Here is a 26,424-nt window from a genome sequence, read left to right on the forward strand (position 1 = left end):
GTTAAAAAAATAATAGTTTTAGTTCATTTTTGTTCATGGTTGCATTAGCTTCAGACTAATTTTGCCTGAAATTTTCGTTTCAACTACATTTTTCTTTTTAATTTTGGCCATTTTGAAGCTGTAATCAGCTTTATTACCTTTTGGTTTTGTCATTGAGGAGGCCTTTTTTTAGGACCAGTGACCCTTTACAACTGCAGCTCTGCGATTCTCCCTCTCCGCTGGACTCTGACAAGGCAATCTTAACTTATTATTTTATTTATACATCAAATTTTTGTGCACAGCACTTTTGGTAAAACTAAAATATGTACTTAGGGACTGCTGCTGACTATGGCCCTGAAGGCGCGGTTGGAGGGAGCTATGGACACTTCTGGTGGTTTAGTTACAGTGGCATTGCTGGTGGTACTTGCACTGCTACTTTTTTTAAGTGGGTTTGACTCAGTAATAAATAATTTACGTGTAACACTGGCCACCGGTCGTGACCCAAGCAATCCAAGAACTCTGACAGTTGTTACACTACTAGTTTTTATCTCAGCTGGTGGCTGTGTCACAGGTTCAAGAAAGGAAGAACTAGCATGTTTTCTGAGTGGTGGGGTGCCAACACTACTGGTCCCAGCCACTGAAACAACATGCTTTCCACCTCTGTCTCCAGCACTGCTGTTGGTGCTGGTGGCAGAGGGTTGCACCATTATTGCTGTAGTGGCTGTGCCTATAGTGCAGGCTGGCACTGATGGTGTTGTGGTTCCTCTAGTAGCTGTGGAATTAATCAGTCTGCTGCAGCTGTTCTTGGAGGGGCAGGGCCCTTCCTGTCAGGGTTATTTTTATGCATTTTCATTTTTCATTAAAATTAAAAGAATTGTTTGCTGCCGGGAAATTATATGTCACGGTGTAGTGGAGTGAAATGTGCTCCTTGTTTTTTTTTACTTAGTACGTAATAAACTTTAAAAAAAAACTAAAAATGAGAATTTGCTTTTTTAAAATATCTTAGCACTGAAAACAAATATTTCCCTTAAAGAGACTCAACCAATCCACCAGCAGCCGCTAGCAGTTATGTAAATTTTCACCTTACAAGTAATAGAACTTGTAAAAAAATATAGAACTTGTTTGTTTTCAGTATTACGTTGATATGTTAACCCCTTAACGACTCATGTCATACAGGGTAAGTCTTTCACAAACTGGTCTTTAAAGACCAGCGATGTACCCTGCACAACATTGGGGTTTAAAACGGCTGGAAGCGATCCTGATCGCTTCCAGACGCTTTCCAGTTATTGCAGTGATGCCTCGATATCGAGGCATCCTGCAATAACACTTCTTACCCCTCCGGTGCAGAGAGAGCCACTCATGTCATACAGGGTACGTCTTTCACAAGCTGATCTTTAAAGACCAGCGACGTAACCTGTACAACATTGGGGTTTAAAGCGGCTGGAAGCTATCCTGATCGCTTCCAGCCGCTTTCCGGTTATTGCAATGATGCCTCGATATCGAGGCATCCTGCAATAACACTTCTTACCCCTCCGGTGCAGAGAAAGCCACTCTGTGGCCCTCTCTGCATCGGACATCGATGGCCGAAAATCGTTGGTGGGTGGGAGCCCATCGATGACTTTTATGATTAAGAGGGGGCGGAATTGGAAGCGTGGTCGCCGGGGGTGCGCACGGAAGCGCGCGCTTGCATGGGTGGTGGCGGGCACGTGCACGGGGAGGGAGCAGATGGGAACAGCTGCACTACAGAAAAAAAAACTTCTAAATTGTTAAGGGATCTGGGAGGAGGTGGGGGGATGGTCTTTTTGGGGGGGAAGCTACACTACAGAAAATAAAAAATAAAATAAAAAAATATATATATTTTTGTATAAACTGGGTACTGGCAGACAGCTGCCAGTACCCAATATGGCACCAAATAAGGTAGAGGGGGAGGGTTAGAGAGCTGTTTGGGGGGGTTCAGGGAGGTTGGGGGCTAAGGGGGGGACCCTACACAGCAGCATATGTAAATATGCTTTAAAAAAGAAAAAAGAAAGAAAAGAAATACCTTTTTATTTTAGTACTGACTTTCTGCCAGTACTTAAGATGGCGGGGACAATTGTGGGGTGGGGAGGGAAGAAAGCTGTTTGGGAGGGATCAGGGGGTGTGATGTGTCAGGTGGGAGGCTGATCTCTACACTAAAGCTAAAATTAACCATGCAAGCACCCTACAAGCTACCTAATAAACCCCTGCACTACTGGGTATAATACATGTATGATGCGCAGCAGCATTTAGCGCCCTTCTAATTACCAAAAAGCAACGCCAAAGCCATATATGTCTGCTATTTATGAACAAAGGGGATCCCAGAGAAGAATTTACAACCATTTATGCCATAATTGCACACAATATTTGAAAATAATTTCAGTGAGAAACCTAAAATTGTGAAAAATTTTATGTTTTTTTTTTTTTGATCGCATTTGGCGGTGAAATGGTGGCATGAAATATACCAAGATTAGCCTAGATCAATACTTGGGGTTGTCTACTACACTACACTAAAGCTAAAATTAACCCTAGAAGCTCCCTACATGCTCCCTAATTAACCCCTTCACTGCTGGGCATAATACACATGTGATGCGCAGTGGCATTTAGCGGCCTTCTAATTACCAAAAAGCAACGCCAAACCCATATATGTCTGCTATTTCTGAACAAAGGGGATCCCAGAGAAGCATTTACCACCATTTATGCCATAACTGCACAAGTTGTTTGTAAATAATTTCAGTGAGAAACCTAAAGTTTGTGAAAACATTTGTGAAAAAGTGAACGATTTTATTTATTTGATCGCATTTGGCGGTGAAATGGTGTCATGAAATATACCAAAATGGGCCTAGATCAATACTTTGTGATGTCTTCTAAAAATATATATATACATGTCAAGGGATATTCAGGGATTCCTGAAAGATATCAGTGTCCCAATGTAAATAGCGCTAATTTTGAAAAATAGTGCTTTGGAAATAGCAAAGTGCTACTTGTATTTATTGCCCTATAACTTGCAAAAAAAGCAAAGAACATGTAAACATTGGGTATTTCGAAACTCAGGACAAAATTTAGAAACTATTTAGCATGGGTGTTTTTGGTGGTTGTAGCTGTGTAACAGATTTTGGGGGTCAAAGTAAGAAAAAGTGTTTTTTTTTATTTTTTTCCTCATATTTTATAGTTTATTTTTAGTAAATTATAAGATATGATGAAAATAATGGTATATTTAGAAAGTCAGTTTAATGGCGAGAAAAAACGGTATATAATATGTGTGGGTACAGTAACTGAGTAAGAGGAAAATTACAGCTAAACACAAACACAGCAGAAATGTAAAAATAGCCCTGGTCCTTAACGGTAAGAACATTTAAAAATGGTCTGGTCACTAAGGTGTTAATGTAATAGTATTTCTAATGCATTCTTTAAATGTAATATTCTATTCAAATTTTCTAATAATTTAATTTGAATTATGCAATATTCAAATTAAAAAAATGTAAATGTATATATTTGTAATAGTAATTCTAATACTTTCTTTAAATGTAATATTCAAATTATGCAATATTTGAAATAGAAAAATTGGAATTGATATATTTTTCTCTATTATGTATCAATTTACTAAATTCCCTACCACATGAACTATTGAACTTCTGAATAGTATTTGTTAAATCTAATGTTACATTCGAAATTTAGAATGTGGGCATTCAGTCTCATTTTAAACATTTGAATAGGAAAGTGACATTTGAAAACTGTAGCATTCGATTATAGAATGTTTCAGAATATTCGTTCTTATCAACATTCGATTATGTTAATCAAATTTCAACAATAACATTCGTTCTAACATTCAAATTCGAATAGAAACACATTCCCCCCTCCCCATTTATTTATTTATATTTTTAAATCCAAATTATGCAGGTAGTTTGTGGTACTATCCGATAGTTTCTGTGGTTTATGGTAGTTTGAGAGAAATAGCTTGTGGTAATTAGTAGGGTCCATCTATTCAAATAGAACAAAAACTGCTACTTGAATGTGCTCTGTGTCAGTCCCTATACATATTTGACAACCTTTGGCCATATTTGTAGCTTCTGCTTCCTAATCTCCCCTTTTCTGTTACCCAAGCAATATCATTACATGCTTTTGTAACTGCAAATGGAAACTGTAAAACCATTGCAAATAAAAAGTGAACATTAAAGATAGAATATTAATGAACAGCATTATTGTGATTGGGAATTTTGATTTTAAATAACAGCAGATAACATACATTTTTTACCTGGGTAGTATTACTTTTAACTCGGCACTGAATAGTTTTACTAGTTTACGTTCTTAGTACACATTAAAAAGCCCAACTAGTCATCTTTTCTGCGAAAGTTACAAAGGTGTGTATACTTTTCATGAATATACAGTGATACAACGTAAATTACAGTAACCTATGAAGAACTATCTCCATCAAACAATGAATAACAGGAAGTTCACACAATGTAAAAATAATTATCACTATAGTTTACATACCGAGAGCAACTCTAGCTGCAGAGGCATCATAATTAATCCAAAATGATACCCAGGATAAAATAGTAATTAATATGGATGGCATATATGTTTGAAGAATGAAATATCCAATATTTCTTTTTAACTTGAAGCTGAGCGAAAGTCTAGGATAAGAACCTGTAAAAAACAAAAAATAAACAAAAGAAAAGTTATTACACACACATATATATTTTCTATCTATCTATCTATCTATCTATCTATCTATCTATCTATCTATCTATCGATCTATCTATCTATGCACATGGTTGGTTTTCAGCCACTACGCATAAAATCAATTTTTGTTTTTGAATAGTCCTAACCCCATTAAAAGGATGAGTTGTAGGAGTAGCACTAGCTACTATGTTTAACATTATTTAAGTTTTAGTTGCTGTCCAGCTAGTCCTCTGCTACCCTGAATACATTCCTCATATAATATCACAAGTGAATGTCTTTACATTAATAAACAAATTCCAAATGATGCCATGTGTCTATGAATAACGGACCACACAAAATAAATATTTTTTTTTCTTGTGACTAACTATTCATCCCATGCACATATCTAAAATAAAGTAAAATTAGTGGTTAACTAACATGAAAACTTATTTCATAATTAATAAAAACATTATGATATGGTAAATAGCAAAACCTTTTATGTAGACATTTTAAATACTTTTAAGAGTGAATTCATTAAAATACGTTAAAAATAAATAAATATTAAAATGTACCATTACAATCATCACCAATAGTAATCTGGTCTTCCTTGTTATGGACAAAAAAACAATTCCAATTTGTGTTTTCTTAATGGCCAATCAAATGTCATATACCTTACTATTACTAATATTTTATATGTAAATAATACACAACAGGACATGAAATATTATTTTTTAAACAAAATCTGTAAAACCGTATTTTAAGGTAAGATTTAAAATTAGTTATATGTATGAATTGCCTGTCATACTAACTAATCTTAGAACATTTTTCAAGTGAACAGCACTTAAGAAGATGATAAATGTGTACTGCGCACATGTACTTTATTTTGTTACGTTTTGTGCCAGTGTGCTCTCAGAAGGAAATATTAGAGACTCAGCCAAAAATCCCAAAGGGATGCTTCTAAATTGTTTGCCCAAAGAAAAACTTATTTTTAGGATGGAATGCTTTTATTTTCCACAAGACAGATTCATATAAAATTGTAGTATTATAATAAATGAAGAATTTCTGGTACTGGAAAGGTTGCAGTACTTTAATCCGCAAATGACTTGTTTGGGCTTGATTTACTAACCATTTCTAAGTCTGTTCCGTTAAATGGACCATGAATTGCCCAAGGCATAACACTGCTAAGTAATTCTACAAGATATTCTATGGCAAAAAAAATATATTTTATCTCCCATTATTCTCAGATGAACAGTAACTAGATAGAGCTATGAATAAGATAAAACATGTTAAATATGTGGTTTCCATTTAGTAAGCATCACAAAGTTAAACTTTTACAAAATACATAGTGCATAATAATTTAGAAATATATACTGTAAATATAAAGTAATAAAATAATAATACATTCAAACAATTCTAATTATATAAAACATATTAGGCCAGATTAAAAGTAGTGCACTAAATAGTTTAATCACTCGCGTGCTAAATTAAATTTTTCATGTGAGGGGGTTTGCATATGTATTACAAGTTGAAAGTAGAAGTTAGCGTGAAAGCAACAGATCAGAAGCTCTAACTTCAAGACTTCGGATATCACAACTAGCTAATTGTTTATCCCCATAGAGTTCTAGGGGGCACGCTTTGAAAAGCAAAAACTAACAGTTAGGGTTTATGCACTAACCCGACACAGTACTAGATCTGTAATGAAAACCGAAGGGGGTAAGAAATACTTCACATTTGAATGTTCTTCACATAGAAGAACATTTTCTATGTACTTAACCATTTTTTCTTACTGATTTATCACTGGGGAAACTGACCAAAGCCCTTTTGGTTTAAAGCACTCCACCCAGTTCAGGTGTGTTCCAGACACAGATATTTAACTGTGTGTATATAAAGCCAGAAAACCTCATCCCATGCAGTCTGGATGAGAGGTATAGTATTGTAATGTTGGAATGTTATTTTGGTATATTAGAATTGTATTGGCTAACTTCATAGTGTTAAGAGATGTTGAGAAGGCAATTTTTTGCAGCATTGGGAAACAAGTTTGAAGTATGTGTAATAACATGTAGCAAGGAAGCCTCATCCCATGCAGTCTGGATGAGAGATTGGAAATTCTATTTTGATATATTAGAATTATATTCTTGAGCTTAGCTTGGCTAAAATTTTAGAGTTAGGACCAGTCTTTTATGGGACACCTTGAAAGTGGTGACTGGCTTAAGCAGAATATGGCCATATTGTGTGACTAAGATCCCATCCTTATTTAAAAAATTTAAAAAAATTATGAAATATTAAGAAGGCAATTTTTGCAGCATTAAGGAAAAAATGGAAAAAAGTTAAAATATGTGAAATAATTTGTGGTCTCATGTGTCTTGAGGTGCGGCATCTTCTATCTTCATCCATCCGGTGCGGATCAGGTCCATCTTCAAGATATCCGGCGCAGAGCATTCTCTTCTTATGTTCGCCAACGTAAACTGAAGGTTCCCTTTAAGTGATGTCATCCAAGATGGCGTCCCTTACATTCCTATTGGCTCAAAGATTTCTATCAGCCAATAGGAATTAAAGGGGAAAAAATCCTATTGGCTGTTACAATCAGCCAATAGGATTGAGCTTTCATCCTATTGGCTGGTCCAATCATCCAATAGGATTGAGCTCTCATTCTATTGGCTTTTTTATTTTGATAGGGCTATTAGATTAGGAGCAATTCGTTTTTATTTTTGATAATTTCGTTTTTTATTTTTTTGTAATTTAGTGGGGGTTTTTCTGTAAGTTAGTAAATTGTATTTTATTAATTTTTATTTTTTTATTTTATTCTAATGTTAGGTTTTAGTGTAAGGTAGGTTAGGTTTTATTTTACAGTTAACTTTGTATTTATTTTAACTAGGTAGCTAGTAAATAGTTAATAACTATTTACTAACTAGTCTCCCTAGTTAAAATAAATACAAACTTACCTGTGAAATAAAAATAAAACCTAAGATAGCTACAATATAACTATTAGTTATTTTATAGCTAGCTTTGTTTTTTTTTTTACAGGTAAGTTTGTAAAACCTAATATAGCTACAATATAACTATTAGTTATATTGTAGCTAGCTTAGTTTTTTTTTACAGGTAAGTATGTATTTAGTTTTAAATAGGAATTATTTAGTTAATAATTGTAAGGTTTATTTAGATGTATTTTAATTATATTTAAGCTAGGGGGTGTTAGACTTAGGGTTACGTTAGGGTTAGGGTTAGACGTAGGGTTACGTTAGGGTAAGGATTAAGAGTTAATATATTTATGTAGAGTTAGTGATGTGGGAGGTCAGAGGTTTAGGGGTTAATAATTTATTTTAGTTTATTTCATTGTGGGGGCTTGCGGTTCAGTGGTTAATAGGTTTATTAAAGCGGCAGTGTGGGCGGATGGCAGATTAGGGGTTAATAATATTTAAATAGTGTTTGCGACGCGGGAGGGTGGCGGTTTAGGGGTTAATAGGTCTATGATAGTGGCAACGATGTCGGGAAGCGGCGGAATAGGGTTTAATACATTTTAATAGTGGCAGCGAGGTCCGGAGCGGCATATTAGGGGTTAATAAATTTATTATAGTGTTTGCGATGTGGGATGGCCTCGGTTTAGGGGTTATTAGGTAGTTTATGGGTATTAGTGTACTTTTTAACACTTTAGTTATAAGTTTTATGATACAGCTTGTAACGTAAAACTCAAACCTACTGACTTTAGATGGCGAAACGGATCTTGTCAGTATAGGGTGTAAAGCTCACTTTTTGGCCTCCCAGGCAAACTCGTAATACCGGCGCTATAGGAGTCCCATTGAAAAAGGACTTTTTAAAAAGTGCGGTACTGAAGTTGCAAGACGGCCAAAAAGGTGTGCGGTACACCTATACCTACAAGACTTGTATCAGCAGCGTTATGGAAAAAGCAGCGTTATGAAGCATAACTATAATAAACATTAAACAGAGCGCAAAGAAAACGGCTTAGAGTGTGTATTTAGTATCACAGTGCAAAGAAACATAAGCACTTACATTAAAAAATGGTAATATCAGCATCCACATAAGATGAACATGAGTATTATGTAAAGCTGCCTGATGAGTCCCACTGAACGCCTGAAAAGCAGAATCTTTCACAACGCTAACTTCCAAAGCAGCGGCGTCTGACGTCACGACCAGCTGAAGCGTCCCCCAGCAACCAGCAGGAAACTCTCAAAGCTAGCCGTCCACCAAACACATAGAATATTTTTTTCACTCATAACGCAAAACTCGTAATCTAGCTGTAAGTTGTTTAAAATTGTATGTTCTATTTGAATCATGAAAAAAAAATGGATTTCATGTCCCATTAAATTGTAAAATTGTTTGAAACTGCAAGCTCAGTCTTTATCATGAAAGTTTAATTTTAACTTTCATGTCCCTTTAAACAGTTAACGGTAAGTAACTACTACACAGAAATTATTTACGCTTAATAGCCAGTCCTCAGACAATAAAGTCATAATTCATATCAATAAGTGTTTTTTGTTTTTTTTGTAAGCAGTGAAAAGGGCCACTGGCAACTGTGCCGTCAATGTTTTCAACCACTGAAAAGATCCAAAGAATTTGCTTAATAGTACTTACCTATCAACAAAAAAGATAATTTTGCTGTAGAGGCCTTATATTTATATTTGTGCTTTGCAAACTTACAATTCAGGTGAGGGGTTTGTAGTAAATATTCGTTTATCTGAGCAGTTCCCACCTCATAAATTTCATAGCACCCTGAGAAACAATGTAGTTATCAGGTCCCCTTCACTTTCCAGGATGTTAAACTCTCACTCAGACTCCTGGCATTTAAACACTATTGAGCTAGATTATGAGTAGAAAATTGTTTATCAATCATGCTCGCTCACTATCTGCTCTTGACTTCGGATTTTGGCGTGCGTCTGATACAGTGTGTATTACAATTTGAAAATAAAATGTTTTCGCTCATGCGCTAATTTGCTAACCCCATGCACACAAAAATCCAAAGTAACAATATTGTGACCACGTTAAACTATACCCCGCATAGACTTCAATTGAGTTGAAAAAGTTGAAAAAATACAAGTTGCGCAAACCTGATCACATTTTCTCAAGTGCACTAACCCAACATGAAATATTAATATTTCACATTTCAATGTTCTTCACATAGCAGAATAGGTTCTTTTTTATTCATAAACACATAATATAGATAGATAGATACAGATATAATATAGATAGATAGATAGATAGATAGATAGATAGATAGATAGATAGATAGATAGATAGATAGATAGATAGATAGATACAGATATAGATAGGAATGTCTATTTAAAAATACTTAGAACATTTTCACCTATGTCAAATATTTACAGTACATAGTTGAACACTTTATTAAATATTAATATTTTACACGTTTTTAGCTACTTAACTCTAAAGGGCCTCATTGTACATACATGTACATACATATACATAGACGTTTATGTATTCTCTCTCACCTGAGACCTCATATGTTTGAGCCCTTATAACTTTTTATTGCAATTTTTTTTTTTATTATTTTTCATTAGATAGTGTTATGAGTGTAACTGTACTTTTAAATGTATTTTTAATGTTTTTGTGCAACTTTTTATTCAAATGTAGAAGTTAACCAGAGCTCTGAGGCTGTGATAACCCGATGCGCATTAAACTAAATTTCCCTCAAGCAAATGCATTTACTTTCAACTTGTAATACGCGCACTTCTTTTGATGCAAGCAAACGTGATAAACCCGATATCAATCGCATGCAACTGTTAGCGTGCCACTTGAATTGTGTCCTTTAAAAATTAAATGTGATATCACACTATGGATTAAAGCAAATAAACATACACTACAAAATGACAAAATTCAAGTGAGTATTATCCCTCAGTCACCAGTAGCTGCTATTGAAGGATGGACTGCTTTGGACTGTGGCACTGAAAATTCTGATAAATTATCTTTAATGAAACATTAGCACCTCAAGCCCTAAGTGACTCTATATCAATATATATATAATTAAAAATATGAACCAAATACATCCCACATAAGTAGATTGGACATAGGTATTAATAATTCTAAATTTATTATTCACACCTAGAATATATATATATATATATATATATATATATATATATATATATATATATATATATATATATATATATATATATATATATATATATATATATAAATTTAGGGCAAATAGCAGTGGTTACAGACATTCCCAAACTGTGATTAGAAATCTCCAAAGTGAGGTATCTAAAATAGTGTCCAGTAGCACTAAAAGATGTAAGCAACTATTTAGGTCACACAGTTCCAGAACATTGATAGAAGCAGTTAATAACATGCATTCATAAATGTATTAGTTCAAAAGTGCAGTGTATAGCAGCCAGGGCCGTCTTTAATATTGACTGGACCCTGGGCGAAAATTTTCTTGGGCCCCCCCCCCCATGCAATTTCGCTCTCCACCCCAACATCCCAAAAAACAACTAAATCTATTTTTTTTTTAATTATTAGCCCAGCAGTTGATTATCCACTGCTGAGCTAATCATTTAAAAAATGAAATAAATTGCAATATGTGAAACTGGACCTAAGCAGTACTAATAAGTAAATAAATATATAAATTCCTCCACTGTGGATTCATTTAATATTCTTTTGAATGTGATTCTGGTGTGAGGTTAGCTGGTTAAAGAGATTTAGGGCAGCCAACAGGAGCAAAGCAAGGTAAAGACTGAGGAGGAAGCATGGAGGTGCAGTATAAGTTTACTGACTGGAACAGCAGAACTACTATGGGAAGCTATAAAATCTGAGACAGAGAGAAAACAAAAACTATAAAAATAAACCTTACATTAATGTGTGAAGTATCAGCATGACCCTATACATCAGCCACAGCAGCACATGTCACTTCTTTGCTAGGAACAAGTTCCCTCTCACTTTGCACTAGACAATGCTGCATGGGGAGGGGTGTGTGTGCACTCACTTATTCTTCCCATTAACACCTTTCTACAAAGCACTGTTCCCCTAACAAACTTCAGTTAGTTGATCTTAGGGCCACAGCAGAAAGAGCAGGGCTAAGGGGACCAGCAGACTGGATGCTGTCTGTCAAAGGCTGCATGGATACAGTGTGAGATGAGTCACACAGCCTCAAGACTGAAGAGAGCAGTGTATGCAGCTGCACAGATGCTCAAATCCTCACGTTCTTGCCGCTCCAGCTTTCTGCTGCATGCACCTACAGTCAGTCCTACCCAGAAACAATCCCCACAACCAGAGCAGTTACCTGGTAACAGTGGTAACCCCAGTAGGACCTTTTATGATGCAGTGGGAATGGCTGGATGCCGAGTTAGGGCTTTGCATTCAGTGCTGCACAGTGCACATCTAAAACAGCACATGGCAATAGCTTGGCATGTCACATGACACTGGCACGGTCTGGCACAGTTTAAAAAAAAAAAATATATATATATATATATATATATAAGCAGAGTAATTTTGACTGTGACAGTATTAGGACAGAATGTGTGTGTTCCCCATGTCAAATCAGGAGTCTGGTATGAACCATTAAAAAAAAAAAAAAAAATTTTTTTTTTTTTGGACTCTTGGGCCCCTCAACAGAAACTGGGCCCAGGGCAGCTGCCCCTTTTGCCCTGTGTTAAAGACGGTCCTGATAGCAGCACAGCATAAATTAACAACAGCAGCTAATAACGTGCATCCATAAATGTATTAGTTCAAAACACATTGTATTATATTGCAGCACAGCATAAATTCCAGCCTGATATAAAAAGTTAGCAGCACCAAAAAAAATCTGAAAGCTTTTAATATCACGCAGTTCCACCCTTAATTCAAAGGCATATTATATTGCAGCACAGTTTAGTTTCAGCCTGATGTTAAAAGTTAATAGCATAAAACAAAGCCTCACTGATAGCCACCTTATACAGTTATCAAGTTATCAGTCTTTTCTCTGCATCATGTTAATTGAGCAGGCAGTCCAGACTTATTAAGGCAAGATAAGCCAGTCAAATGATCCTCCTAGGGTTACCAATACCGTGACGCTCTTACCAGGTACTTCTGTGCTTACTGGACTCCTAGTACTCTTCAATTGTTATCCTCAACACATACCTTCTCCTACTGAACACCAACTGGAGGAACATCCACAGAGAGGTTCCATCTGTAACGGCTCCAAACACAGTCACAACCATCCCAGCGATTGAAGAGGTGTGGTCAAAGCACAAAATGTGTGTTTCACCCCTTCCTTTAATGACATTGGTGCTTTCCCAAGCAACGTTTTTAATTATACAGGCAATGAGTAGATGCTGATGAGTAGATGAGTAGATGCTGGATAGGGTCTTCTTTTTGTTTTCTTTTTGATATACAGGTATACATTTTTACTCTGAACCCCATGCACTAGAGGAACCTAATTTATTTGTGAAAGGTACCTCTTTATACTCCCTGTTTTAAATTATCCTCTGAGCTGGTATATAGGTTTTATATAGGTGAGCATGTGTGTGATTTTTTTTATTTTATGTGAAGTTTAATTTAAATGTGAAGATTACTTAATGAGATACATTTTAAGTATATCAAAAAGTAAAAAAATAGATAATATTTTTCTTTGCCTATTTTTCTTTGCCTAAAGAAAAAGACACACTAACCTTTCTTTCTGTACATGTTGTCATTAACAACCTAAGATTCAACCCCACAAAGCGCCAGATTACAAGTAGAGTGCTATATATCGCTTGCCTGCAAACGATATTAGTGCTCCACTTTGTAATACCAGTGCACGCTAATGTGCGCTGGTATTACAAGTTAAGCGCAATGTGAACGCAACATCATGAGAGCATGGTTCCATAGGCTATAACCTAAACGCAGCAAAGGGGTTAAGTAGCGCATCAATGGCAGCAAATATAAATATATAGGTATATGCTTATTTACATGTATATTTATGTGTTCGTATGTGTATATACGCTACCTGGCTGTTTTAAATGTGACCAATAAAGATACTTGTTTTTACCAGCTTTAGATGCTGCCGGCTGCTTTTTTCTTTATACTATTGACTCTCTTTGTGCCTGGCACCTCTCATTTTTGAACGGACTGGATCCACTAACAAGCACTGTTGGAGCACGGAGGCCACGTGGGGTACCTTGTCCAACTTGAGGTTGGCAGTAGCGATTCAGGAAACAGTATGAGGAGCGAGTGGTATTGAGGCGACTATGAAAAGAAGCTTGATCAGTTAACAGAGGACAGATATTCAGAATACAACACTCCAATCCAACCTCCTCCAGGAGGAGGTGTGAGGACCCAGAATTTTAAAAAATGCTACATGTTTCTTAATTAAAAAAACTATAATGCCTTTTATTTTGAGGACATTTGGGGCATTTTTAGAAAATTAACCAGAGAACTTATCTCTAATACATTTTCTGAGCTTGCATTAGCAATAACTATCCACTTGCAATGACTGGTTATTTATCACACGCCCACAAACGGGCAAATTCGACTGTTTGCTGGTGCGCGATAATTTAGCACTCCACTTGTAATCTAGCCCAAAATGTTTATCTATCTACTGTACCTATCTGTCTACTGTATCTGTCTATCTTTCTATCTATCATCTATTTGTATTAAACATATTTTTTATATAAAATGATAGATAATATATAGATAGATAGATAGATAGATAGATAGATAGATAGATAGATAGATATAGATAGATAGATTTAAACTTTTCCCCATAAGCTAGAAAATGTAATGTAATATATATTGTTTTCAAGCTTGTAGTAAAACATGAAATTAGTAAAATAAATGTACTAACTAGATGAAACACTCACCTGTAGCAAACACAACATTTTTTGACACCAGTTTATAGTCCACTATTGAAAATTGAGGCAGCTCAATCCGCTCAACTCCAGTCACAGCTTTTTCTCCCCCTCTCCAGTAAAACTGTATGTCATCTGTTGTGTATCCATCTGCAAAACATAGATTTAGTATTTAGTATGTTTGATGGCAAACTCACTGTTTCATTATAACCTTAATTATAACTTTTTCAGGTTTGAACTGATATTCCATTTTATGACTGATTTTAAAAATAACCATAAATCTGCTTTGCAAAGGCCAGTTTGGCTGAATAATGATTTGCAGTTTCTACAAACTCTGAAAATTTGAAAGTTAATTAGTTCATTTGTTTCTAATATATTCACTAGAAAAAGAAAAGGATAATTTTTTTTAACTTATTAGATGTTTTAAGAAAGTTAAGTTATGGTAAATCCTAGCATTTGTAAAACGCTAGAATTTGCCAGTGGAACAAATAAAGGGGACAAATTAATTTCTATTCTATAACAAAATATAAATACACCTCTTTATACCCTTTCTTATGTTTATAGTCTCACAGATAACAGGGTCTTAAAAGCAGCCTACTAGCTGTAAGAAATAGGCCTAGATTCACAGATGCTCATGATGTTACATGAGGTGTCAAATTCATGATATTCTGCATATGAAGTATGTCAATTTTTTACGTAAATGTTTTATGTAAATGCTTGCAATTGTAAAATAATCATGTCTCTGTTTGGTTAGATCGGAAGGTGTATCCAGGGCCTGGCAGTGGGTACTCTGAGGTGTTCTCTGGGTGTATTCAGGACTTTTCACCTACATCTTTACCAAGCATGTAGAACTCTATTGTCCTTGTGAAGTATCTCACCTCCCAGTCAAGTCTCACTAATTCAAAGTTGACAAATCCTGTTTTTCCTTTTCTTTTATTTCCCTATAACTGTTTCCAATTTAAGTTGGATTGTTTCACAGAGGAAGCTTTTTTCTCATTTTACTTACTGTAGTTTGTTCTGTAAATGGCCTTTTTGTAATGATGTTATCTTTGAAGTGTAACTTGTTATATGTACTGAGAAGTGAACTGAGAAGTGAACAGTTATCAGACAGCTCCATTGATTATTTTGGTGCTTCACTCACAGCTTACATTAGTGACAAAAGGAAGGGTACAAATTTGTATGAAATGTGCAATTTGTGAGCTATGATGTTGCAGCAAGTTTTGTATTTACGCAATATATTTGTTTGACTAATGTATTTCTTTGAATCTAAGCTGTTGTGCAAAACCGTATTGATAATTTCTGTTGTGCAATAAATTCTGCCCCTAAACCACATAATATCCTCACTGTAAACAATGGTCTCTATTCCAAAGCAATTTAATTTGCAGACAAAAATATTGTATAGCTGCTGATTTTTTATAATTAAAGGGATAGTATAGTCAAAAATAAACTTTCATGATTCAGATAGAGCATGCAATTTTAAGCAACTTTCTAATTTACTCCTATTGTCAACGTTTCTTTGTTCTATTGGTATCTTTATTTTAAAATGTTGGAAAGTAAGCTTACGAGCCGGCACATTTTTGGTTCAGCACCTGGGTAGCGCTTGCTGACTGGATGGCTACATTTAGACACAAATTAGCAAGCACTACCCAGGTTCTGAACCAAAAATGGGCCAGCTTCTATGGTTACATTCCAGCTTTTTAAAAATAAAGATACCAAGAGAATGAAGAAAAATTGGTAATAGGAGTAAATTAGAAAGTTGCTTAAAATTGTATGAGCTATCTGAATCAAGAAAGTTTAATTTTGACTATACTATCCCTTTAATTTCAAACCTTTTTCAATTAATAATAAAATAAATAAAAAAAAAAACAAACAAAAAACCTGAATTAAAGGGACATGATCCTCTGCAATGTTTACTGTTCTATCTAAAAGAGAATATTTCACAATGTAATGAAAGGCTTTCTTTTTTTAAATAGCTGGTACTGTGCTGAATAGACAAAATTTTTAAGTGAAAGTCGTTGTTGTCAACTACACGGCTATGAGCCTCTTTTTTAAAATTAAACCAGTTTTTGCTTAACATTTTAAAGGCAAAAAATAACATATTTGTAATGGGTGCTCTTTCATATATTGTACATCAGCGATGAACCAACTTCCTAAAATATAAAGGCCACAGCTCAGTATTTTAGAAGCTTTAAAGCACTTAGATTAATATTTTACAACCCTTAAGGGCTGAAAACTGCACACAAATAATAATATATTTCCTAAAAATGTCCAGTGGCACATAGTTTGATTTAGGGAAAGTTGCAGGGTTTCCTCTATCCACCCTGTAGATGACTTTTTTTGTGGCCACCTAGTTTGTCCACCACCAGAATCCCCAAAACACATTTTTAGTTCTGCTTTAATTGAGGTCACAAAACCTATGGTCCACATATTTAGCTTTGCTTTTTCACAGGGGCCACACAACTAGAGCAGAGGGCTGCATGTGGCACCTGGGCCACTAGTTGGCTATCCCTGCTGAACATGGTAGAAACATTATGTTGCTTTAAGTAAACAAGTTAGGAGATACATACAAAATAAACAAAAACTATAAGACACCTGTGTATCACTAGTTTTTTGCAAGGATTTTAAGAAAGCAAAAGTAATACATGGTAGATAATTAATTATTTAATTCAGACTACTATTGACTAACCAATAATACTAATTCTTAATGTGGGTGATTAATTATTTCATGTAATTTTAAGAAAATTGAATAACATTTAAACCTCCCAAATCATCATTTAGAATATTGTTTTCAATTTGTTAACAATCTTCATATTTTAATTCTGTGATTTGAACTTAATTTTTATTTATTTTAGGCAAAAACAATCTGTTTTATTAACCTGTAAAGCAATGTTTGTGTGTATATAATGTTCCAAGTATTTCTAAATAGATATTTATAGGAATATCTATTTAGAAATACTTAGAACATATTCTGCTATAAGCGGAACATTAGAATAGATAAAAATTACAGTAAATACACAGTATAACCCTTTATTAAATATGAATATTGCATACATATGCTTTTTACATGTTTTCATCTACTTAACAGCAAAGGGCTTCAATGCAGTTATATATGTGTATTTATATGTATACATATGTATTAATGTGTTTATATGTGTATATATGTCTGTAAATATATAAATACTGTCACGCTGCTCATTCACTCTGCTGTGGCCGTTGCCACGGATGCAGGCAGTGTAACTGCGGCATGGTGATGACATCATCACCGCCCGCCCACCCTGTCTTCCCTATGTAAGTGCTTCAGTCTCTCTCACCTGTGCCCATGTATAGGTGTTACTTCGTGTTCTCCTGGGTGCTGTATATCTGTGTACTGGATTGCTACATTAATACTCTGTTGATGAACTCTGCCTGTTTGACTAATGTGCTTGCCTTAACCCCTGAACTACTGGATTGCTATACTGATACTGAACTCTGCTTGTTTGACTAATCTGCTTGCCCTAACCCCTGAACTACTGGATTGCTATACTGATACTGAACTCTGCTTGTTTGACTACTCTGTTTGCCTTAACCCCTGAACTACTGGATTGCTATACTAATACTAAACTCTGCTTGTTTGACTACTCTGCTTGCCTTAACCCCTGAACTACTGGATTTCTATACTGATACTGAACTCTGCTTGTTTGACTACTCTGCTTGCTTAACCCCTGAACTACTGGATTTCTATACTGATACTGAACTCTGCTTGTTTGACTACTCTGCTTGCTTAACCCCTGAACTACTGGATTGCAACTTTGTTGCTGAACTCTGTCAGTCTGACCATCCTATTGGTTTACCCCTGAACTGCTAAACTGCTGAATATCCTTTTGTTGCTGATTCCTGCCTGTTCCCGGTCCTTCTATTGGTTTACCCCTGAACTGCCATACTTCTGGATTACCTTCCTGTTGCCGCTGAGTACTGCCCTGCCTGCTGTGGGTACTGCTTACCTCATTTTACAAACTCTCTCTCTGCTCTGGGATATTTCCTATCATTCCACTTGATGCCGGGATCAGAAGACTACTGGCCAAGTTTGGTCTGATAGTGAAATATTCCACAAGCATTACATTATACTTGGGCCATGGACCCAAATGAGGTAGCAAATGCAGTTACTCATCAGGGTCTGACGCTGGGAACACACATTGCACATTTGCAGAGTGTGAATTAAAAACTACAGGCTATAACTGCTTTGCTCTCTTCACTGGTTGCAGAAAAGAACGCTGCTCCTGTTGTTACCTAGCCAGTGGCAGCTGTTAGTGCCGAAGCTCCTTCCCCTGCTTCTGGAAGTATACCCCGGATACCATTACATGACAAGTATGATGATACTACCGACTGTAGGGGTTTCCTCAACCAGTGCAGGCTGCACTTTTGCAATGACGCCCACACCTTCCTGTCTCATCAGTCAAAGGTCGCTTTTATAATTTCCTTACTGGAAGACAAGGCCCTAGCCTGCGTGTCTCCTCTTTTGGAACAGAGTGCTCAACTCCTGAAAAATGCTGATGCCATCACTTCTGCATTATCTTCTGTATTTGGAACCTCCAGCCACACTGCTGCTGCAGAGTACTCTCTCTTGGATCTCTACCAGGGTAATAGAACTGTGGCACAATACAGCATTGAGTTTTGCACTTTGGCAATTGAGACCAGTTGGGATGACAGTGCTCTCAAGACGACCTTTAGGAAAGGTTTGCAGGAACGCATCAAGGACGAGCTTACCTATCGTAATGTCCCTACTTCCCTGGACGAATTCATAGCACTTTGTATTAGTCTGGATTCTCGCTTTCAGGAGAGACAAGCTGAGAGAGACAGAACTCGTAGAATCCTTCCCTCTCATCCTCCTACTCATCTGGTCTCTAGACCATCCTCAACCCCTTCAGCACCTCCAGTTACCTCACTAGAGGAACCTATAGATCTCTCCTCCCTCAAACCAACAGAATCTGAAAGACAGAGAAGAAGGAGATTGAGACTGTGTTTCTACTGTGGTTCTAATTCACACCAGCTAAAGAACTGTGATATCCTGCCGGGAAAAGCCAATGCTTAGAGGATAAAACTGGGGTACCTCTAAGGGTGGTTACTACTAAATCCTCTCCTTTCTTCAGAATTCTGTCCACACTCAGGCCTTTATTGATTCAGGGGCAGCTGGAAATTTTCTGGATCACTGTTTCATGATTCAGGCAGGGTTACCTCTTCTGCAGAAAAAACTGTCTTAAAATAACTATGGATGGCACTCCCCTTGGATCAGGTTTAATCCTTTTCGAATCAGCACCCCTAACCATGACTGTGGGAATCCTTCATACCGAACAGTAGCAGTTCAATTTCATTCATTCTCCAGCACAACCAGTAATCCTTGGTCTTCTTTGGCTCTCTATACACAATCCAGTGTTCGACTGGACTGAGGGACAGTTGGCCTCCTGTGGTACATCCTGCTTCCACTTCTGTCTGACTAAAAATACTCCATTACGCCACATCTCCATTGCCAGCCTACAGACCCCTTTAAGCCTTCCCTTAATTTACGTGTGGACTTTACTGATGTGTTTGAAAAGAAAGCAGCTGATGTGCTGCCACCCCACCACCCTAACAACTGCAAGATTTACCTCTTTCTTGGAGCCCCACTTCCTAAAGGGAGGACTTATCCACTCTCCAAAGCCAAGAGAACCTAGCTAAAGGTTTTATTCACCCTTCCTCTTCTCCTTCCGGGGCTGGCTTCTTTTTTGTCAGTAAGAAGGATGGTGTGCCCACAAAAATCTGATGTACCTTGAGACTGCTCATAGATTCAATCCTCGACAGGCCAGGTGGGCCTTGTTCTTTTCCCATTTTAACTTTGTGGTCTCTTATCTTCCTGGGACCAAGAATAAAAAAGGCCCTTTCCCATCAGTTTCATCACTCTAGTGATTCCTCTGAAGCTCCTATTGAACACATTATACCCCCTCCTGTGTGGTTGCTCAACTTAGCACTTCTCTTCTTCAAATACTACAATGTTCCCAGTCTAGAAAGCCTCCTGAAGCCCCCATGGCTCCCAATATCTTCTTTGTACCTCTGAACCTATGCACCCCTGTGCTATCCTGGGCTCATGATAGTAAACTTTCAGAACATACTGGTTTAACAAGAACTTTTTAAGCTTCTTTCCAAGCATGTATGGTGGCCTACCATGAAGACCGATGCTCAGGATTATGTGAAAACCTGCACGACTTGTGCTGCCAATAAGACTCCCCGATCCTTGCCTCCTGACTTACTCCAACCGTGGTCTGTTCCCAAATAACCTTGGACACACATAACAATGGATTTCATTGTGGACCTCCCTCCTTCTGACCATCATACGGTTATTAGGGTTGTGGTGGATCAATTTTCCAGACTGGCTCATTTTGTACCTTTAAAGAAACTGCCATCTGCCCAAGAGTTATCATCTCTTTTTCTGTTACATATGGTACGACTTCATGGCATTCCCATGAATATTGTTTCCGACAGAGGTCCACAATTCATCTCTACCTTTTGGAGAGCCTTTTGCAAGTTGATTGGAACCATTGTTTCCTTGTCGTCCGGCTACCATCCTCAGACTAATGGGCTGACTTGAGAGAGTGAATCAAGATCTCAAAGTCTATCTCAGAACTTTTGTTAAATCTCTCCATACCAACTCGTCTGAATTGTTGCCCCTAGCTGAGCTTGCAAAGAACACTCATTGGCGTTCGTCTCTATGATGTTCTCCATTTCAAGCTGCAGCAGGTTACCAACCTCATGTCTTTACTCTTTCTGCTCAGTCCACAGGGGTTCCTGCTGCAGACTGACACATTACTAACCTCACTACATTGGCAACGTATTCGCTCTCAGTTACGTTCAGCTTTCTCCAGATACAAGAGGTTTGCTGATCCTCATAGAGCATCTGTTCATGCCTTTTCGCTAGGTGAACGCATTTGGGTCTCTACTTGACATATACATCTACGTCAACCCAGTCACAAATTAGGGCCTAGGTTTATCAGCCTCTACAAGGTCCTTAAAAGACTGTCTCCTGTTGCCTACAAAGTGGCCTTACCCAGAACCCTGCGCATACACCCAGTCTTCCACATCTCATTACTCAAGCCTTACATCAAGAACAGATATACTCAGCACCGACCTCCTACTCTCCTGATTTATGGTGAGTATGAGGTTGCTAAGATTCTGGACTCCAGATACAGATGCAGGCAACTACAGTACATCGTACACTGAAAGGGTTACTTTGTGGCAGATAGTTCCTGGGTTCCTGCCCACGATGTGCATGCTCCTTCTTTGGTCTACAGAGGTCATGCTGCACATCCCACCAAGCCTATGTAGGGTCCCAGAGGTACCCTTTGAGAAGGGGGCTCTGTCACACTGCTCCTCTGCTCTACTGTGGCCATTGCCATGGACGCAGGCAGTCCTCCTGTTGCTAGGGATAAGGTAGTGTAACTGCAGCATGGTAATGACATCATCATCGCCCACAGTGTCTTCCCTATGTAAGTGCCTCAGTCTCTCTCACCTGTGCCCAAGTATAGGTGTTACTTCATGTTCTCCTGGATGCTGTATTTCTGTTTACTGGATTTCTATATTGATACTCTGTTTGACTAATCTGCTTGCTTAACCCCTGAACTACTGGATTGCTACTTTGTTGCTGAACTCTGCCAGTCTGACCATTCTATTGGTTGACCATTCTATTGATGAACTGCTATATTGCTGGATATCCTTTTGTTGCTGACTCCTGCCTGTTCCCAGTCCTTCTATTGGTTTACCCCTGAACTGCCATAATTCTGGGTTACCTTCCTGTTGCCGCTGAGTACTGCCCTGCCTGCTGTGAGTACTGCTTACCTCATTTTACAAACTCTCTCACTGCGATATTTCCTATCATTCCACTTGATGCCGCAATAAGAAGACTACTAGCCAAGTTTGGTCTGATAGTGGAATATCCCACAAGCATTACAAATACACATATAAATACATATGTACACATATTTTGGGGTCAATTTATTAAACCCCGGGTGAATCATGTCCACCCTGCATCGCTAAATGCATCGCTAAATGCCGACAGCGTACTCTGTCAGCATTTAACATTGTACAAACGCTAGTAGGGGTATCAATCATCGTATCTGATCGGGATGATTGCAGTCCAACACCTTACGACCGCTGCTTCTTAACTTAGGGTTAAGGCGGACCTGAACCTTGGGCGGAGCAAGTAGCATCGGCTGCTTGATAAATCACCTCCATATACTTATATATACATATATATATATATGTTTAGACATGTCTATATATGTATCGTACTGTTAAAGCCCTTTGCCTGCCTTTTTTTACTAACACCTGAGACCTCATATCTTTGGGCGCTTATATAACTTTTGTGTGTAATATTTTTTGTTAAATAATTTTTATTAGAATGTGTTATTATGCATGTGTACTTTTACGATTACAGCATAACGCCAAAATGCATCAGCGGGTAATACAGTGACCCTCTATCTCTCCAGCTTCCCTGGCAAGTCAACAGCAAGTCACTATTGTTGTTTTGTTGTGAACGCACCCAAATTTGTGGAATAAAAGGGTTAACGATAACAGTGCTCCTGTCTTCTTTTCTCATTTGTAAGTGTACTTTGTAATGTATTTTTGAAGTGTTTTGCGCAACATTGTTGTCCTGCGAAACAGTTAACCACAGGTCTGAGAAAGCGGTAATCATTCTAGTGTAAATCACGATTGCGCTCAAGCAATCGTGTTTACTTTCAAACGAGAGGTAAAACCGACAAGTGCAAACACCCACAATAAACCACTTATTACTCGTGCATAACTGTTAGTGCTCCACTCGTAATCTGGCTCTTTGTAAATAAACAACCAGTGAGTACTGTATCTGATACCATTAACAAGTTGTCTATTCTGGATGTTAAGTGAAATCTTTATTATACAGAACACCTATGTGATAATAATAACGTTTTTTTTTAAAATATATATATATAAAAACAGTATAGTGATTGCATAATAAGTGGTGCCATTGAGTATTTGTCTTAACCCCTTAATGACCGAGGACGTGCAGGGTACGTCCTCAAAAAAAAGGCAGTTAATGCCTGAGGACGTACCCTGCACGTCCTCGGTGTGGAAAGCAGCTGGAAGCGATCCTGCTCGCTTCCAGCTGCTTTCCGGTTATTGCAGTGATGCCTCGATATGGAGGCATCCTGCAATAACCATACATGGCCATCCGATGCAGAGAGAGCCACTCTGTGGCCCTCTCTGCACCGGACATCGATGGCCGGTATCGTTGGTGGGTGGGAGCCGAATTGGGAGGCGGGTGGGCGGCCATCGGTGTTGCGCGTGACGTCACGGGGGGCGGGATCGGGACCGTCGGGGGCGCGCACGGGCGCGCGCGCGTGCACGGGGGGTGGCGGGCGGGCGCGTGCACGGGGCGGGAGCGGGTGGGAACCGCTACACTACAGAAAAGTTAAAAAGTAAAAGTAAAAAATTTTTTTAATAAACTTTATTTTAAAAACCATCTAAGGGATCTGGAAGGGGTGGGGGTTGGTCTTGGGGGGGGGGGGAAAGCTACACTACAGAAAAGGGACATATTTTATTTAAAAAAAAGCTTTTTTTCACTAAACTGGGTACTGGCAGACAGCTGCCAGTACCCAAGATGGCGCACATTAAGTCAGAGGGGGAGGGTTAGAGAGCTGTTTAGTGGGGGATCAGTGAGGTTGGGGGCTAAGGGGGATCCCTACACAGAAGCATATGTAAATATGCTAACAAAAAATGCACAAAAAAGCCCAAATATACCTTTTATTTTAGTACTGGCAGAGTTTCTGCCAGTACTTAAGATGGCGGGGACATTTGTGGGGTAGGGGAGGGAAGAGAGATGTTTGGGAGGGATCAGGGGGTCTGATGTTTCAGGTGGGAGGCTGATCTTTACACTAAAGCTAAAATTAACCCTGCAAGCTCTCTACAAGCTACCTAATTGACCCCTTCACTGCTAGCCATAATACACGTGTGATGCGCAGCGCCATTTAGCAGCATTCTAATTACCAAAAAGCAACTCCAAAGTCATATATGTCTGCTATTTCTGAACAAAGGGGATCCCAGAGAAGCATTTACAACCATTTGTGCCATAATTGCACAAGCTGTTTGTAAATTATTTCAGTGAGAAACCTAAAATTATGAAAAATTTTACGTTTTTTTTAATTTGATCGCATTTGGCGGTGAAATGGTGGCATGAAATATACCAAAATGGGCCTAGATCAATACTTGGGGTTGTCTACTACACTACACTAAAGCTAAAATTACCCCAAAAAGCTCCTTACATGCTCCCTAATTAACCCCTTCACTGCTGGGCATAATACACGTGTGGTGCGCAGTGGCATTTAGCGGCCTTCTAATTACCAAAAAGCAATGCCAAAGCCATATATGTCTGCTATTTCTGAACAAAGGGGATCCCAGAGAAGAATTTACAACCATTTATGCCATAATTGCACAAGCAGTATGTAAATAATTTCAGTGAGAAACTGAAAGTTTGTGAAAAAATTTGTGAAAAAGTGAACAATTTTTTGTATTTGATCGCATTTGGCGGTGAAATGGTGGCATGAAATATACCAAAATGGGCCTAGATCAATAATTTGGGATGTCTTCTAAAAAAAAATATATACATGTCAATGGATATTCAGGGATTCCTGAAAGATATTAGTGTTCTAATGTAACTAGCGTTAATTTTGAAAAAAAATGGTTTGAAAATAGCAAAGTGCTACTTGTATTTATGGCCCTATAAGTTACAAAAAAAGCAAAGAAGATGTAAACATTGGGTATTTCTAAACTCAGGACAAAATTTAGAAACAATTTAGCATGGGTGTTTTTTGGTGGTTGTAGATATGTAACAGATTTTGGGGTTCAAAGTTAGAAAAAGTGTGTTTTTTTCCATTTTTCCTCATATTTTATAATTTTTTTTATAGTAAATGATAAGATATGATGAAAATAATGGTATTTTTAGAAAGTCCATTTAATGGCGAGAAAAACGGTATATAATATGTGTGGGTACAGTAAATGAGTAAGAGGAAAATTTCAGCTAAACACAAACACCGCAGAAATGTAAAAATAGCCTTGGTCCCAAACGGACAGAAAATGGAAAAGTGCTCTGGTCACTAAGGGGTTAAAGGGATACTAAACCCATTTTTTTTCTTTCATGATTCAAATAGAACATGCAATTTTAAGCAGCTTTCTAATTTACTCATATTATAAATTGTTCATCGTTCTCTTGCTATCTTTATTTAAAATTCAAAATTTGAAAGTTGCTTAAAAGTGTATGCTCTATCTGATTCAGTAAATAAAACAATCTGAGTTTAGTATACCTTTAATTGGAAAAGTGCATAAAAGAAAATTTTATATTTTTGAAACATTTATCATGTTCCTAAAACAGAACAAATAACTATCTTATCTATACTAATAATGGAGAAAAGATACCAGATCTGCTGTTGCCTACACTTAAAGGGACTTCTCATGAAAAAATGTGTAGGAGCAACAACATATTAAAAGTAAACTTTTGGCTTTGAATAGATTAATGTAAAAGCTTAAAGCTTTAAATTCATAACAAATAAAATCATGCTTATACATAATTCATATTCTAGTAAAGTTTCAGACTGGTAGTTCAACTGGTAGATATGGACAAACAAAAGCATGAAAACAAAAAGTTGTCCTATTCAGGACTGGACATTTAAAAATGCCCTTTTATTAACCTTAAAGACCATCAAATACAGAATAAATTAATAATTGTCAAATACACAATAAAAAGAGAATGCAATGTCATTTACTTTGAATTTAAAATGAGCAGTAGAATATTTTCTGACAAATTTCAAAGTTAATCCAATTTCCCCTCACCATGTATCATGTGACAGTCATTAGCCAATCACAAAATGTATATATGTATATACTGTTCACCTCTGCATATGCTCAGTGGGGCTGGAGCCTCATAAATAGTGCATATAAAAAGAATGCGCACATT

The 26,424-nt window shown here is 37.3% G+C and overlaps 1 protein-coding gene across 1 annotated transcript in view; it reads right to left on the reverse strand.

Moving 5' to 3' along the window:
* Nucleotides 1–26,424, reverse strand: part of GABRB3 (gamma-aminobutyric acid type A receptor subunit beta3) — a 325,518-nt gene that overhangs the window by 23,204 nt on the left and 275,890 nt on the right. The window contains exons 6-7 of the mRNA XM_053704898.1: nucleotides 14,448–14,585; nucleotides 4,489–4,641 (exon numbers count right to left, since the gene is read on the reverse strand). Coding sequence (XP_053560873.1) covers nucleotides 4,489–4,641; nucleotides 14,448–14,585 — 291 coding nt within the window. The remainder of the gene's footprint in view (nucleotides 1–4,488; nucleotides 4,642–14,447; nucleotides 14,586–26,424) is intronic.

Source organism: Bombina bombina, chromosome 3, assembly GCF_027579735.1.
Source record: "Bombina bombina isolate aBomBom1 chromosome 3, aBomBom1.pri, whole genome shotgun sequence".
NCBI lineage: Eukaryota > Metazoa > Chordata > Amphibia > Anura > Bombinatoridae > Bombina > Bombina bombina.